Genomic DNA, 18,674 nt, shown 5'->3' on the forward strand with positions numbered 1-18,674 from the left:
TCGTAGCCAATGAGGGTGGATTATGAGAAATCAAACAAACCCGTCTTGATCACATGACTATGGAGAGCATACATGTGTACCGATTTGCGTGAAATTTGGATAAAATCTGAAGGAGTAAATGTGTTTTACATATGTCGGCCTCCTGGTGGTGCTATAAAGAGCAGATGTGAAGAATTCCAGGCAAAGGTTTTTCCTTGGCCTCTAGGGAGTTGGCATACAAAGTTATCCACAGATCCGTGCAGTTGGAGGTAAAACACTTTTCGGCCAGTTATAGCGCCTAGTGGGAATGTGCGTGCACAATTTCACAGAAATCTGACGATGTGTTCATGATTTGCAGCATTTTGTTTGAAACTGAGCACTCCTGTGAACTTTGGAAGCCAATCTTAGCCAATCAGGATGGAGTCTGAGAAATCTGAAAGACCCGTTTCGTTGAATGGCTCTAGAGAGACTGTGTACCAATTTGCGTGATGTTTGGGCAAAATATGTAGGTGTACTGTCCAAAAACTTGTTTTGCACAAAGCGGCCTCCTGGTGGCGCTATAACAGGCCATTCTGGAAATTTTGGGGCAGAGGTTCATCGTTGGCATCCAGGGAGTGTGTGTGGAAATTTGACATCGACCAGGTTAACCGTGCCGGAGATTAGCTGTTCACAGACGGACAGACAGACGGACAGACGGACACACGGACGGAGCGCTAACAAATACTCTCTCCCCATGCCTTCGGCCTGGTGGAGACAAAGAGCTTGTACCGGAATACTAACTACACCGGATCCATTGGAACACAGGTTACTTTGGCTCATGGTTTTGCCTCAGGAATCTCACTGACACGAGATGTCATTAGCACCTGCACGGAACCCAGAGAAAACACTGTGCTGAGTAATTATAGGCCAGGTGTGCCTGTTTACGACCTTCAAACTAGAGGCCGTAACTCAAGGTACTTAACAGTTCTGAGAATATACAATATTAATACATTCTAAAAAATTACTAAATGTTAACCGATATAATAATAAATACAAGAAATCGCTTTAGTTTACAGTTTAGCCATTAGAGCAGCTTACATACGCAACACTACTAACAGACAATAGTCAGTTGCAAAGCATGTTTGCCTGGGTGAGTGTGCGTGTCTGCAATGTGCATGTGCATATGAGATACAGAGTCGGTCTGGTATTTTTGGCCTGCCACACCCTCGTAGAAATTGGGCTTAATTTGTCTTTTTTACTTTGGACTGAACTAGGCTGAAGTTGCAAACCATGGGGTAGCAGGAAATTACCTTTTTGTTGAGAGGCAATAGTGACTGGTCAAATCCACCAGACACTCCACCATTTTACTGGCCCCATGCATGGAGAGTAGCCAGGACTACCTTACAATTGTTGGTTACCCACCAGGACAGTAGTAACCGGGCCCATAGGGCCCTATTGCCTGTTTGTTTCTGTAGCATGAGGCAGCTGTACAGTACATCCCCTGGACATACCGCTAGTGCAGTCGCAGGGACTTACCCCCAAAACCCATTGATGCTGGGTGCCAAGCAGGGAGGCATTGAGCTCCATTTTTGTAGTGTTTGGCATGACATGGTGGCGGAACTGATCTTCCAATCTCAGGGCGGACACTCTTAACTACAAGGCCTACACTGAGCTGGCCCCAGAGAAAGTTTTAGAGTATAGTAGAACAGGGACGGTAGGGACCACTATACAATTGTTGGTTACCCACCCAAGAGGACAATGGACCAGACCAACGTGCTCAGCTTGCTATTGATTGATTAATTAAACCAGGGTGTGTGCTCAGAGACTGCATCGACCAGCAGCTAGCAGATGTCCTGACAGACATCTTTAACACCGCCTTCCTGCATTCACAGCAGTTGCTTCACAGTGCAATGAGTGCATCTACTGTAAACCACCTCCATCCGACCACTGCCAAAAAAGGCTGTATTGTCTGACCTCAATTCCTGACCTTCATCATGTCCAGTTAGTCTCCACACCTTAACTGGAAAATCTGCGGTCCTTGTACTGTACATAAGTCTTCATAGACTTCCCTCAGGAGCTATAAAGGCTCAATCTGCTGGGCTGGGAATCAACACCTCCCTCTGTAACTGGATCGTACAGTAGATTTCCTCACTGGCAGACGTACTGTAGTTGTTACGGATCAGCAACAGCAACTCTATCATCTAGTCTAGTCATGCTGAGCCCCATCGTGCTCCTGGGCTGGGTGCATAGCTCCCCTGCTTTCCACACAGCACCTCCAGATCCGGTACAAACCATTAAGTTCACGGGATGACACAAGTGGGCCTCATCAGCGACAACAATGGCGCATCCTGCAGAAAGGAGGTGGAACAGCTGTCCGAGACTGGTGCTGAATGTTGACAAAACAAAAGATATGATTGTTGACTTGAGTTCAGAGGGTCCCGCCTAGATCACTCCCCACTGAACATCAACGGCTCCATAGTTTAAAGGGTGAAGTTACAATAGTACACCAAGTTTCTTGGTGTACACATCATGGATAACTCCTCCTGGAACCACCAACACCAGATATGTGGCCAAGAGAGCCCAGCAGCAGCTTCCTATATGGCAGCCACCCATCATCCTCACCACCACTTTCTACAGAGGAATCATTGAGAGCATCCACATCAGCTGCGTAACCATCTGGTACTGGGCCTGGCTACCACGCCGCTGATCGCCAAGCTCTACACTCACTAGAGACTCATGCAGACAGCTGAGCAAACCATCTCCCTTCCATCCGAGAAATTTCCCACATTTTTCTCTGTTCCAAAGGCCTCCAGTGTTGTGGAGGAGCATTCTCGGCTCTCACGTGCATGCTTTTTGTCCCCCTGTCATCCGGCAGGATGTTCAGAAGCATCCTTACACAGACTACTAAAGCTGTGCAACATCATCTTTATCTCCACGCTGTCACTGTGGGCTTGTTGAACTGACTGCTGCCCCCATCCACTCATCTCAACTTGGTCCCCTCCTCCCCCTGCACTACTGCTCCCATTCAGACCAATGAGTGCCAGGCTATACTTTATTATTTTCTTTCTATTTATTGCCTATTTTCTGTTATTCATTGTTTTAAGATTAAAGAGAAGTGGTCAAACTAGCAATAGATAAGAAAATCCTAATGATCTCAGATATTTCATAAAAGCAAAGTTTAACCATCTTTGGCATTTTGTTTTAAAATTCAAAATTACTTTTTGTCAGGGCTGATATGGCAGACTTTAGCATCAATTTCTTCAAGCGGTTGACTGTATGGCTGCCAAAACACCATGATTCTACTTTTGTGCAATTGTGCTAATTGTTTATGAAACAACACAGTGCCAGTGTGTGGAGGCTCCTTTCCCGCTGTTTTGCAAATCGCATTAGGACATGGCTTAACAACATTTATAATGTTTTATTTTGCCTTCATCCATGAGTACCACTGTGTATCTATGGTAGTACTTTGGGACCGGGGGTGTAGTACTGTATGTTCTTCTACGGTTAGTAACTATGCGCCTGCGCTCATGCTGTGGGTTCTTCTAGGTACTGTGTCTGTTTTCCTTCTGTTTAAAGTAGCGAGGCAGCTGCAGTACGTCTGATCCGCGGGGTCTCTCTGTCGTACTAATGCACTGTACAGATGTGACGTCTCAGCCCGGTAATGATTCAAACGCTGGCCTGAGATCGTAAACAGTTCAGCTCCTGTGTCAGCATTAATAGGTGAGGATGGTGCTCAGTCAGTGCGTGCTGTTATATCCTGCACAGGAACACTTTGCTCTTTGTGTCCCTAACGCTGCCAATAATAACTTGTAAATGACTCCAACTGTGCTTTGGTGGACACGCACGCACGCACGCACGCACACACTTCCACACATACCAATGCAGAATCACCCTGGCATATCAAAGCTGAGGTGTCATCACGGTGCGTCTCATTAAGGTGTAAAACGTGTCATCTTGTCATCTCCTTGGCATGAGTCTTCGCTTGGTTACTGCCGTGGTACCTGCTTTGTTTTGATATGACATGTACCCGTTTTCTAGCTCTGGTAAAACAAACACATAAATAGAAGCGCTCTGAAAAAGGATCTGAGGAGAAATTTATCTTGTTGCCGTTACCCAGGGAGATGTAGCTCATTACCCACAACCCCCTGCCTGCGAGTGGCTCGGCATAGGAGAAAGGGGATACGTTGAAAAACAGAAATGCACTCCTTGCTTGGTTTGATGGTTTCCATAGTTTTGATGTGATAAACAGAGCTGTGCATGCCTAAACAGCTTCATTTGTATGCAAATCCCCAAGCCCTCTCCTTCTGCCTCACAGAACGTGCATGGAAAATAAAAACCGTGTCCAAACTTGGGGTTTTATTTATCCATTTATTTATTTCAACCACAGCTTGTTTCATTGAGTTAAAAATAATAATGTTTTTTTTTCTTTTCTTTTTTTTGCATATGACTTGCAAATACGAATATACATTTGTACTTAATACATTACACATTTGTATGCAAAATGTATGCAGTCAGTCATATACCGGTAAAAGGAATAGTCTAAATTAACTTTTTATAAAATGTAACAGTAGTTCAATATAAACATTGTGTTTCACATGTCTTGCTTGCTCCTGCAAAGATGTGCTTGAAAAACACATCTATTTGTAATTATCAGATGTAATGTTTTATTGAATGCAGAGGAGGGGAGATGAGTCTCAGCAGTTTCCTGGTCTGTGTAATTAGAAGGATTTGCTGCCAAGTGCTTTTTGCAGGCACAAACTAAATATACACACTTGCAATTCCAGGTGTCTTAAAAGGGTTCTGCCATTTCAGTCAAGGTGGATACAGTCGATTTTTCGAAGGAGATTTAAATCCCATTTTCACTATTTTGAGTGCAGGTAATTTGTGGACACATTTCTGAAATTGAAAATAGGCACAGTAGAGCATGGTGCACTTGATTTTTAGTAGTAGTTCCATCAATTTCAAATCCCGTGAAGACTTGAATTTGATGACCGGTGGAGTCGACCTCAAAGAGTCGCCTATTTTAGACAAATTAGCAAAATACGTTGTGTTGATAGAAAATAAGTAATTTCTTTAGATTCTTTTTGAAATATTCTTGTTTTAGGGTTTTAAGTGTGATGATTAAACTCATAATGATGTTGCAGATAGATGGGTTTGTTCCAGGGTTTGGAATGAGGCAGAAGGTTATCCAGTACTGGTGATGTCAAGATGGTTCTGCCTATGAAAATGGATATTGTTGCCGTCAGGCAGAAACCTCCTTATTTTGCTTTTTGAATTATAGAGCTTTGTGTGTCTCTGGATGGCTGTGTCTAAGCACGAAAATAGCGTTGGTTTTCACCACCAAGTATCACTGTTGTGCAGCCTAACACAATTAACATTAACTGTTAGTGTTTATATGATTTCGGGTGTGACAGTACAGTACAGTACAGTAGAGGGACCCCCTGGGGACCCGCACACGGTAACTGTCATTTCTCGATCGTTTCGGACGCGGGGTGGCTCGCCGGAACCGGGGCAGCACCCTGGGCACGTTCCTGTTCCGGCTATTTTAGCCATATTACAGGTTACAATACACAAAATACAGTCCAATACAACTCAAATACATCCAACACAATACACTATCAATCAGGATAAATTACAAAGGAACTTTATGCAGAACAACCAGTCAATCATGAGAGGGGAGACCACACACACACGCTCACGCCAAGCATACAGTACACACACAATTGATGGTTGCATTTGAATCCACAGTTAAGCAGGTGACTTTAAAGAACTCAAATATCATCAAATAGTATCAAGTCCCCCCCCCCCCCCCCCCCCACACACACACACACACACACACACACACACACACACACACACACACACTTGCATTACTATAGGTGTGAGGACATTTATGAATATAATTTTATTTTTTTACCATAACTTAAAGGACCACTTTTCAACGTATCTTCATATATAGTACTGTGACAATGGCCCCCAGAAACTTAGGACCAAACACAACATAGTTTTTCTTCATCTCTAAGGTCTCCCAGACATGAAATGTATTCTTGTATAAAAATATTTTACTGCAAAAGTGGTGAAATTGTTATTTAAAGTTATACACCTCAAACTAAAAATAAAGCCTGTCCGTCTGTGGGTTGAGCCACTTAAAGTCATGTAGATTCACAATGGAAGCTCTGAGAGGTTCAAAACTTGGCATACTTGAAGCCAGAACATACCTCTACATTCTAGAAAAAAAAGACTGAATGTCAATATCTGAATGTCAATATGAGATCTAGTCATTTGAACACATACCTACAGTAGGCGGAATTGTACATCTATGTAGATGTCTTCTCTACTTTGTAGTGACTCTGGAATGGATTATCATAGCAACACATATGATGGCTTGTAGGAAAGGTGAGGTTCTACTGAATCCAGCAATACCAATTGTGTAAATGTAGCTTGCATAATTGTGGAGTTATGCCACAAAACATATGGTGTCCCAAACGGGGGGAAATAAAACTAATGAAATCTACAGTATCACATTAGTTTTATTTTTACTTCACTTATCAAGGGTGGGAAAACATAAAAGAAGTCCCTAAAATGTATGAAATGTCTCAAACTTGAGAAATGAGAAATTGTGAACAAATAGATGCCGCTTCAACAATAGTACAGAGAAATATGCAAGCCTACAGTGGAACTACTAACTATTATTATGTTGCAGCACATGTTCTCTCATCAAGCTCAAATCTCAATATTATCCTCATAAATATAAATAATCAAGTTATTCATTTCTGTTATTTGAGTTATTTGGTTACAGTCAATTTATACTACAGTATTTGGCTCCACCTATGTGCATCTTATGTGATCTTATATGTGTATCGGAAATCGGGGCCGATCATGCCATTTTTAAATGATCAGATCGGGAGCACATAAATGTGATTGAGACATGCCTAGTATCAATATAATATCCATATCATGATATTAGACTGGATATTGTCCGTGATTTGGGATATTGTACTATTGTGATATTGCATAGGAGTTGCATAAAAATAAAATTTTCGGATGGGGAAAAATCGGTATCGGCAGATACTCAAAATTAAAATGATCAGAATCAGATCGGGAGCAAAAAAGTGTGATCGGGACATCCATATCCATAATGTTGAAAAGCCCAAGGCAGAAGACTCTTACTCTCTTACTAAATGTTGCTCAACAGAGAGATGATGATGTTCATAAAACCGTGGCTCTATATACAGACAATATGCTGCAGTAATGAGCAAGTTGCAAATTGAGTGAGAGCATGCCTGCACCAGTATCATCAAGAAGACTGAATACGGTTGATACAACATTGTTTAACCCATTCTGACCTGAGATCAGATTCATACGAGGTTTCCACTGGACACACACTGGTCTGATGAACCCATTCTGACCTGAGATCAGATTCTAAAAATGTCAGTCGTTCTTCGAATTTTTCAAAAATAGCAGACCTACAAGCTCGTATCGCGCCACTCGGTGGCGCGATATGAGCTTGTAGATCTGCTATTTTTCAATAGGTAAAGCATAACATGATGCTAACACCAAAATGGGTGCCCGGTCAGAATGGGTTAACATACAAAGAGATTTTTCATTTGTGTGAAGGCCAGTACAAGACCAGAACATCTGACAGCCATTATGGCTGGTACTGGTATGTGCACCAGAGACTTAAGGTCCTTCATGCAGCATCAGAAAGGTTGATGAAGTTGTACATCATCTGCTCCTCTCGTACCCAGATCTCTTTGTGTATGATGACAAATATATAATATATAATACCGGTAAATATGCCGGGCGGCAGTGCCTCAGGGATAGAGTGGCCAACTGGCCAATAGAGCGGCTGGATGGAGAACCGTGAGGTTCGCAAGACAAATTTCAGTGTGAACTAACAATACCGGTAGTACTATATCATACCATATTCTCAGTTCGATCCAGGGCTTCCCCAGAGTTAGACTCTGAACCCCTAATTGATCCCGATGTGCATGTCGGTGCCTTGTATGGTTTCCTCTGCCATCGGTGTGTGACTGAATGTGTGAATGTAATGCACAATCTATGTAAAGTACTTTGGATAAAAGCTCCATATACTGTAAATGCACCAATTTCCATTTACGGTATATAAACTCATTGACTGTTATGATGACATACTGAAGACACTGACTCTGAGGAAGAAGATGATATTGTCTAAATACAAACCCTGGAAACATACCGTACAGCATTACAATTTGTAGAACATGGAAAGTCTGATGTTGCATGCTCTAAAAGTGTGCCCATGGGAAATGGGCACAATGAGAGAAGATGCAAATCTCCAAGAAAATCCAGAACTACTACATACATGTAGACCTGCAGATATATCGATGAAGAAAACCATGGACCAGTGTCTTCAGTATGTCATAACTCTTATTTATTGAAAGTGATGTCATCACTTTCATTTATTTAAAGAAAATTAACTACTTCAGTGAGATTAATAAAAGCTTTGACATAGATACTGGTCTGCTGTTCTAATTCGTTGTTTTACAGCTGCTATATTTCGTTTAGAGATTTAGTGTTTTAGGTAGCATTTATGATATTTGTCATCATACACAAAGAGATCTGGGTACGAGAGCAGCCGATGTACAACTTCATCAATCTTTCTGATGCTGCATGTGAAGGCCCTGTCTCTGGTACTCTGACCAGTAGTCCTGGTTTTGTCTATGAACTGATTGCAACAAGAACGCAAGGACTTTTTTGTGCTATCCCTTTTGGACTGATTGTATGACTGTACTCGGTTGCTGTTTCTACATTTATGTCTAATAAACTATTAAATCCATCAATCAATCAATCAATTGTGCTGGCCTTCCCACAAATGAAACAATATATTTGTATGTTAAACAGTGTTGTATCCTATTCAACAATGTTGTATGCTGTTCAGTCTTCTTGACGAGACTGCAGTGCATGCTCTCACTCTGGTCTTACTGGAGTAGTTTTCTGATATATGAGGAGAGTATATTGAATTTGGGTTTTCCAGGGTTTTATGAACCTCATCTCTCTGTTGAACAGTTAGTATGTGTTGAAGGTCTTCTGCCGTGGGCTTTATACATTATGGGTCTTGTTTCGTGCCTTTTTCTAACTGTTTAGCAAAGATGATACAAAGATTTGGATCCAATATTCCATTTTGGTAAAGTTTTAAAGATACACTTCAGAATTTGTACAGTATCTATGTTGTGCATTGCGCACACTATTTTTAGGCTATAGTATATGTGCAGTAACCATATTACAAGTGATACTAATTAAGTCTATTTTCCATTCTGGTGAAATAGTGTCAGGGCAGGGTTCTGCTATTGTCAGTGTAGACTATACTGGACAGGCAGTAGGCTCTGTTACACTAAAGAGAACTAAATGCTAGGTCACTCTCCACTCCAGTCAGCTAAATAGCTACTTGATTTGACAAGGTTCATCTCATCTTTTCACATTCCAAAATATGTGAAATGATTTTACCTGTCATTTTATGAAGAAAGCCACATACTGTAGGCAATAAGATGCAGGTGGAGCCAAATACTGTAGTATAATTTGACTGTAACCAAATGGCTGTAACCAAAAAACTACAGAAATGAATAACTTGCTGTTATGAGGATAATATTGAGATTTGAGCTTGATGAGGTAACATCCAGGCCATGTGCTGCAACATAATAATAGTTAGTAGTTCCACTATAGGCTTGCATATTTCTCTGTACTATTGTTGAAGCGGCATACATTTTTACCACACATTCTCATTTCTCAAGTTTGAGACATTTCATACATTGTAATGTAGGGATTTAAGTGAATTTGTTATTATTTTTCCACCCTTGATAAGTGAAGCCAAAACTCCAGTCCACGAGTATGCAAGCTACAGTTATACAATTGGTATTGATGGATTCAGTAGAACTACACCTTTCCTACAAGCCATATGTGTTGCTTTGACAATCCATTTCAGAGTCACTACAAAGTAAAGAAGACATTCTACATAGATTTACAATTCCGCCTACTGTAGGTATGTGTTCAAATGACTATATCTCATTTGACATTCAGTCTTTTCTAGAATGGCTTCAAGTATGCCAAGTTTTGAACCTCTCAGAGCTTCCGATATCCAGTCTAATATCATGATATGGATATCATATTGCTACTAGGGATGTCCCAAACACATTTTTGTGCTCCCGATCTGATCATCACTAGAAGGTCTGAGAGGTCATTTTGACCGTTTTTATTATTATTTTGAAGTTGATTATCTTTGCCCATGAAGCTTTCAGAAGGTTCCCCTTCCATGACCATCATCATCCATCACCATTCTATCATCTCAGAAAATCTTGACATCTGAAAAATAATTCTAAATGTGAATTTAAGCACATGCAAATTTAGCTGATTTTACTTCAGACCTTCTAGTGTTAATAATGGCATGATCGGCCCCGATTTCCGATACACTTCACATATAAAATCACATAAGATGCACATAGGTGGAGCCAAATACTGTAGTATATATTGACTGTAACCAAATAATTCAAATAACAGAAATGAATAACTTGATTTATATTTATGAGGATAATATTGAGATTTGAGCTTGATGAGGGAACATCCAGGTCATGTGCTGCAACATAATAATAGTTAGTAGTTCCACTGTAGGCTTGCATATTTCTCTGTACTATTGTTGAAGCGGCATCTATTTGTTCACAATTTCTCATTTCTCAAGTTTGAGACATTTCATACATTTTAGGGACTTCTACTCAAGTGAATTTTTAATGTTTTCCCACCCTTGATAAGTGAAGTAAAAATAAAACTAATGTGATACTGTAGATTTAATTAGTTTTATTTCCCCCCGTTTGGGACACCATATATGTTTTGTGGCATAACTCCACGATTATGCAAGCTACATTTACACAATTGGTATTGCTGGATTCAGTAGCACCTCACCTTTCCTACAAGCCATATGTGTTGCTATGACACTCCATTCCAGAGTCACAAAGTAGAGAAGACATCTACAATAGATGTACAATTCCGCCTACTGTAGGTATGTGTTCAAATGACTATCTCATATTGACATTCAGATATTGACATTCAGTCTTTTCTAGAATGTAGAGGTATGTTCTGGCTTCAAGTATGCCAAGTTTTGAACCTCTCAGAGCTTCCATTGTGAATCTACATGCCTTTAAGTGCCTCAACCCCCAGACGGACAGGCTTTATTTTTAGTTTGGGGTGTATAACTTTATATACAGTATCAATTTCACTTTTGCAGTAAAATATTTTTATACAAGAATCCATTTCATGTCTGGGAGACCTTAGAGATGAGGAAAAACTATGTTGTGTTTGGTCCTAAGCCCGGTAGGGGTATCTCGAAAACTAAAGCACTTTTTGACTGTTCGTCACAGGACTAATAATAGGTCCTCACTAGTAATCATGATAAAATGGCACGATTGTTTTCTACTCTCATAGGAGGGCTGTGGGCAGTTTAGAAACTGTCTTCCAGTGACATCATCATTAAGCAGATTATTTAACAATATTTTTTTACAAAAATGGTTAGATTTTTAGAACGATGGCTTCCATTTTCGCATTGCAACTTTTCAGGACTAGAAAGCCTGCAGTTTTATTAGCTTTTATTCCCCATCGATGATGTCACTGGAAGACGGTTTCTGAACTGCCCACAGCCCTCCTATGGGCTACCGAGTTTGATTATTAGTGCGGACCTATTATATGAAGATAGGTTGAAAAGTGGTGAAGTGGTCCTTTAAAGGTGCATGGCTGGCACGCAACTAAGTATAGGCCTAAATCATGTTTTACTCGCATTCCAAACCCTAAATATAACCTCTAAATTAAAAATTCTAATCCTAACCCCAACCTAATTTTTGTTTTCTAATTGTAAACGTATATCTAAAAATATTTTTTTCAACCATAAAACATAAATGTTTCTTGTGAAGTTGTGAAGAGACCAGGAAAATGGTCCTCACAATGTCTATTTCTCAAATTCTACATACGTTGGGGGATGTATGGTATAACAAACAAACATCCAGACGGGAAGCACACATATCTTAAAAACGGGTGTAGTTTACGGGTGTTGGACAAAAATATACATACAGAAAGAAGGTAGGATGTCCGCACACAGCTGTCAGGAATCCTGATGAAAACTCAGAGGGGTCGAAACGTTGAATCCTGAACTTGTATTCCTAATAAACTACTGGGAGCTTAACAGCGGTATGCGTACATCCTACCTTCTTTCAAAACACACACACACACACACACACACACACACACACACACACACACACACACACACACACACACACGTCACACACACACACACACACACACACACACACACACACACACACACAAACACATCCTGCCAGTTGATTGACTCTGATCAATTAGGAAGTTTAGAAGAGGAAACCGTATACTGTAAGTGGACATTTGTGAAGCACTACGTCAGCCCAGCAGTGACATCACCCAGTGGCCTGGCCTGCTATATTTAGCATCACACAGGGCGATGGAGGCTGCTGCTGTCTCCACACATCGCCACATGCACGCACACACCGAGAGATCCAGACACCAAGACGACAAGGTCTGCTCACTGAACATAAAGCAACTGTGTGGCATGACTTGCACTGTCCCCCAAAATGTCAATATCGGTGGTATTATAACCACTTAACACAGTGTGATCTTGTGGCTATTTTCACTGTTTTTCACAGGGATGGATTGTTTTGTTTTTGTTATGTTATGTTTTCAATTATAATGACATGACAAGGTGTGAAAGTGGTTTTGATTATCTTGGGCACTCAGCATCCACTGACTGAATTACACCACTAACGTGTTTAATTATATGGCAGAAACTATTCATTAAGATCAACATGGTTTCCATATTTCCGGAGCAGACAACTTATAATATTATGTCAGTCTGGGATATTGTCAGGGGTGGGCCGATGCTGAAAATGTGAAAACTATTACAGTAAGTGAGGTTGAATTTGGCATAAAGTCAAACCCAGGGTGAAAAATGTCGTTTGATGTTTCCTGGTAAAAAATACGATCTATATATTTTAAATGATGACAGTCAGCTATGCAGTGGTTTACAACCAGTGGTCCGGGGATTACCAGTAGTCCTTGAGGAGGTTCCAGGTGGTCACCTAGCTACTAATTGATGGAGAGTTGGTAACCAAATAGACCTAAATCTTGAGACTGTAAAATGAAACCAAATGGACCCAGTCCATTTGGTTTCATTTTACGTTCTCAAGAGTAAAATTATTGTTAAACACCGGTATTACTTAATTTACAAGAAGTCTCAAAGTATTGTTAAACACCTGCATTTCTTGATTTTCAAGAAATCTACACAATTACAGTAGAGAATGTAGAATAATTATTTTGATCAACGTTTGCCAGTTGTCTCTCCTGTGGTAACATCAATACAGCATGGAATTGTGGACAAAGTTTTGGTTCTGAGAGGCTACTGTAAATCTCATCAAATGGTGGTCCGTTGCTCAAATGCAGAATAAATTATGAAAAAGGTTGAAAACCACTGAGCTAGTGTGTTCTCTGTACTGAGAACGTTGAAAACCTGAATGTGAGGTACTGTATAAAGCGTGAGGACACGGCAGAGAAGGCTGTGCTAGGATTTGATCTCTAATACATTACTAGCTTAATCTCTTGGCAACCTCTTGTGAAATATAGCAACAAGGTTGATGCAGTTCTTTGGACAATGTTGCCCTGCATGGTTTCCCATTTTCAAATATTAATCTGTCTGTTTAGACTCCAATTTTGATTTGGCTTAATAGACTATTGAAGAGTGCACCATCTTTCTGGGCTTGGCATACCTTGTCAGCTGTGTGTTTACTGCACACTGATACACCGATTACCTTGTTTATGGTTATGGAAATGTTCATCTAAACAGTAAAAAAAAAGGCACTCCAGTGTACATCATCTCATTCCGGCCAATTAGAATTTGCGTCCTCACTTTTGTCTTCAATGTTTGTGTGTTATTCAAAACTGGCATGTAATGTTTGTGTTGGGATAATGACGTAATACTGACCATTCATTCTCAATGGCATTTAATGTTTGTGTTAGTACACATTTTGTGTTTAACGCACCCTCAAAGCTGGACATAGGAGGAGCTAGCACCTCTTAAAGGCGTAGTGAAATAAAAAATATGTTTTTCACACTTTTAGACCTTATCCGTGGTCATCATATGGGCATACCTAACAATGGATGCCAAAGAAATGGGGAAATTCTCATTTCTGTGTGTTTTTATATCAAAAGTCCATAAAATATATTTTTAATTACTTCCTGAAAACGAAAACGTGCTGCGTCATTTAATGAGGAGAAGCCTTGCACAAGAAGCGGATGACGTTATTACATTTAATGTGTTGTCCCACTCCTTTATCTGACAGTGATGCCCAGTTCAGTTTCCCAACCTGTCTTGAGCTTATGCAGAGCAGGATGAGTCACTGCTGAATTTAATGATTGTAAAATAAATAAAGATTCTCATACACTGCAAGAAAATGGTCAAAGCCTCATGCAAGTGTAAATGCTTGAACAGAACAGAAGGTTGAAAGTAGAGCATAATTGTGCAAAGCTAACATTTTGCAGGGGTGACTGAGGTTTTAACTTGCGTCTTCTTCAAAAATAATAACCCCTGCTAAATAATCGAGTCCCGAGCCCACCGGCCCTTGCCGCATGTCTTCCCCCATCTCTCTCCTACTTTCCCTGTCTAATTACTGTACCCTATCAATGAAGGCAAAAACGCCAAAAAATATACATCTTTAAAAAATAATATATACAAGTATGTGCAGACCAATCCAGTGCTCCAGTATTTTATGTTGTCTTCCCTGAAGTGCCCAGCTATTATTCTCTCTGATTCAATTTGTCCCTGTTGAGCATTGATGAGTCCTTCTACAGTACCTTAGAGTGGCTGCTGTACTGGGCTTGCCTGCTCAACCAGCCACTTCAAATATCAATCAGGCTAGTCTAATGCAATGATTTATGCTTGACACAACCACGTAAAAATTAGGCATAACTGTGAAAGTTTGTGAATGTTTGGAATCCAAAGACCTTCCATGTAGCAAGAATAGCAGATCTAAAAGCTCACAATGTGAATTTGTAGAATGGCTGTTAAGTTTGTTAGCCAAACTCCAAGCTATGCGGATGCATTGCATTGTGAATTTGTACATGAGCTATTCTTGGCACCCGACACTATCGTATGACGGAGCATTCATTAATCAAAACCCACCTCTTCAATATGGCTTCTCCCAGCTAACTGCACACCCACCTGTCTCACTGATGCATTGTTTTTCTTGAGTTTATGCCTTTATTTTAGCCTAATGAAGTTTATTTAAGATTTCAGGATATACAGTAAATCAAATCAAACACACCCATACAGAACATACCATATTTTCTTTTGTTGTTTTGTCCTCCTCCCCCCATGCATGTAAAGTGTCTTTTGGTACTCAGAAAAGTGCTATATAAATTGAGATATTATTATTATTATTTATTTAGTGTTATTGACATCCAACTCTTTGAAAGCGTCCCCTTGACAGACTTGGGAAAGCCCCCGTCTGTGTTTAATAAGTGGAGAGAAGTGTTTCCTTTGTTGTTCATGATTTGTGTGACTTTTAATGAGCCTTTTAATGGAGGCTGCTTTCTTATTTGGTCCTATGAGTACATGTGTTAAGTCATGAAGTCAGTGAACTACGAACACTTACCATGATAGGAGGACCACTGGAAACATGTACACTACAGTGTATTGATCAACCAGATGCCACCAAGGAAGACTTTGTTAGTCATCAATCAACTCTTGAATATACTGTTGTTAGGAGTCTTCAGTCAGATAACTCACTCACTCAAATATATTGAAACTAATATTTTATTTATAGAATGTACATACAAGTGTGAATATTATATTTTGTCTTCGCGTTCAGGCTCTGCTAAATCTAAAAATACAATAGCAACCCCCCATGGGGAACATATTAGAACTATTAGGTGGTGCTGGGGTGGCAGTGGGAGCAAACGGGGTCATACCAACAGACCAGGAGGAAGAGCGGAGAGCTGAGGTGTGTTTAAATAACCCCACACATTGATCAGCTGATTGCCATGTCAGCATATACACATGGCTCACTATGTGTATATGTGCACTAGTGTGTAGAGTGTAATAATAACGCATCCGTATACATCCACATGTGATGTGTGAAACCTGCCTGAACCAGCTAGCTCACATGCTATGCATCATTTAATCCAAAGAAAGAGAGAAATAAATACTCATACTCTTACAATAACATACTCAATAACATTTAGTTTGCGGGGGAAAAAGAACAGCAACGTCTCTTATCTGAAATCATGACACGGTTACTCATATAGTCACAGTATAAATCATACACCTTTCTGTGAACACTATATTTTCTACTGAAGTATGCCTGACAAGGATGCACTGATGATTTTCGTCGTGTGGAGATAGAGCTCCATTCTGGTGGGTCAAAATTATCAGAAAATCACTCTAAATGTACAGTATCTAAATGGATAGATGGGACTCTGGGTAAGTACTATGAAAAATGACTTGAAAGATTTCATTGAAATTGCTCAGAATTAACTACAAACGTCACTGATTTGAGTAAAGTATAGGATAGGTTGTCCACATTTAGTGACAAAGTTGGACACAGTGTTATACTTGGGTAGCTGTCTTTGTCTATCTTTGCCATGACCCAACCCAATGTAGTTATTTATTCATAACATAGAGCTGGTAATGTATTGAACCTAGTGTTCTCTACAGCCTGCTGTCCCGCTCACTTCTCTGTTACCCCCCTTTATGTCCCCCACCATAACCAAGTCTCTATTGCCACTCTCCCACTTAAACCTATCCGACCTCATGAAAACTACAAACTACAGTAACCCCTTCTCCTCTCTTCTTCTATCCTCTCCACTCTTCCCTCCCCTGATTCCTTCCCCTCCCTCCCCCATGACTCTGCAACCTCCTCCTCCTTTCCTTCCTCTCTGTAGTTCAGGCCGGGCTAACATGTCATTTGAATGGAGCCTGGCAGGGTATAGTGCTGTGGAAGGCAGGCAGGCAAAGAGAGGTGGCGTCTGCAATATGGGCTGATGCTGACGCAGCTCTCTGGGGCTCTACTTCTTGGAGCGACCTCTCTCCCCTTTGCTGCTACGATGGATGTTCAACCAACCTCCCTGGCCCCTGCTACTGCTTAACATGCCATCTTCATTTTCATCTCTTTAGAAGATGGATCTGCTGATGATGTTGCGTATGTACGCGCACGTGTGTGTGTGTGTGTGTGTGTGTCTGTCTCATCTCATCTCTAACCTTCCAGCCAACTGGCTGCCCTTACAGTCTTCCTCCTGGTAAAAAGCCTCCATTGATTCAGCTGCCACATGAAACAGCCACCACTGGAACAATAGAAAATCAATTCACACTGAATTTCAGATGTGTTTCTCCCATGCCCTGCCTGTTGGCTCTTTGTTCTAGGGTAGTTAGCTCAGCTAGCTGCTACAGTATCGTGTGTGTGTGTGTGTGTGTGTGTGTGTGTGTGTGTGTGTGTGTGTGTGCGTGCGAGTGTGTGCTCCTTGCAGCAGGGGGGATCTCTGCATTAGCGCAGAGCTCTGTTTCTCTCCTCCTCCCCCCCCTCTCAACACGCTTCCTCAGTTCTCTCCTCCACCTCTCCCTCCCCGCCCTTCCCCTCTGCAGACGAAGCAGTAGCGTGCAGCAGCGTGAGCGTGTGTGCGTGCGTGCGGGCGGTGCGCGCATGGCTGGATGGGGCTGTATGCCAGAGCTGGGAGCTGTGCAAGGTGACTGGGAGAAAATGGAGAGAGAGATGGGGAGGTCTGAGCCGCTAAGCTCCTGTCCTCCTAACTAATGCCGTCTCCCCTTCCTCATCCTTCTATCTCTTTCTCGCCCCATCTCCCGCTCCTCTCTCTCTCTCTCTCTCTATCCTCTGCTGGTTGTGTAGACCGAGGTGGACCGGCTGCCCTGCTTGCAGCGGCTCTTTCTGAGCTGCAACAGCATCACCAGGTAAGCACTATGGGCTGCAGACTGACGCTTAACCCCCTCCTCTCCGCAGGGCTGATTCGACAGCACAGGGACGTGCGTGCCTGCGTGGTGCAGCCGGCCTGGCCCCCACGGCGCAGCAATGTCCCCTCCCTTGTTGTCACTGGGCTGGGCTTGGCCTGGCCAACGTGCTGCAGCAGGAAGGCACGCGTGGGTCACAAAGGAGATAGGATCGCTGTCACAGAGACGGTTTTAACCCGCATGGTGACGACACGGCTTAGCTGTTTGTTGGTCAGTAGTTAGCATGCTGTTAGCAGAAGTACCAGGCAGCAGCCGCTGCAGTGGTTTGAGTCATCCAGCCATCCATCCAGCCATCCATCCATTCACATTCATCCATGCCTGGCATGGAATGAATAAATGACGCTGGATGAATGAGGGATTCGGAAGTAGAGCAGCGGTTGCTAGGAGAAGGCGTGTGAATGTGTGGTCCATGTTAAGTTGTCTAGCGGAAACATACTTCCCTGTGTGCACATGGACACACACACACACACACACACACACACACACACACACACACACACACACACACACAGTAGCGATAGTTGGCACATGCAAATACTGTACAGTACACATACTTTTTCTATCTGTGGTTGCTTTCTGATCCAAGTATATTAAGTGGAGTTACAGTATTTGAGTTCCTGTCCCTCCGGCTGCCTCAGTGCATGCCATCATC

The 18,674-nt window shown here is 41.6% G+C and overlaps 1 protein-coding gene across 1 annotated transcript in view; it reads left to right on the top strand.

The window, feature by feature from the left end:
- lrrc49 (leucine rich repeat containing 49) overlaps window positions 1-18,674 on the top strand; it is a 68,824-nt gene that overhangs the window by 14,665 nt on the left and 35,485 nt on the right. The window contains exon 5 of the mRNA XM_080763398.1: window positions 17,904-17,965. Within this exon, the coding sequence (XP_080619524.1) occupies window positions 17,904-17,965 (62 nt within the window). The remainder of the gene's footprint in view (window positions 1-17,903; window positions 17,966-18,674) is intronic.

This window comes from Protomyctophum bolini (genome assembly GCF_963924005.1).
Source record: "Protomyctophum bolini genome assembly, chromosome: 1".
Taxonomy (NCBI): Eukaryota; Metazoa; Chordata; class Actinopteri; order Myctophiformes; family Myctophidae; genus Protomyctophum; species Protomyctophum bolini.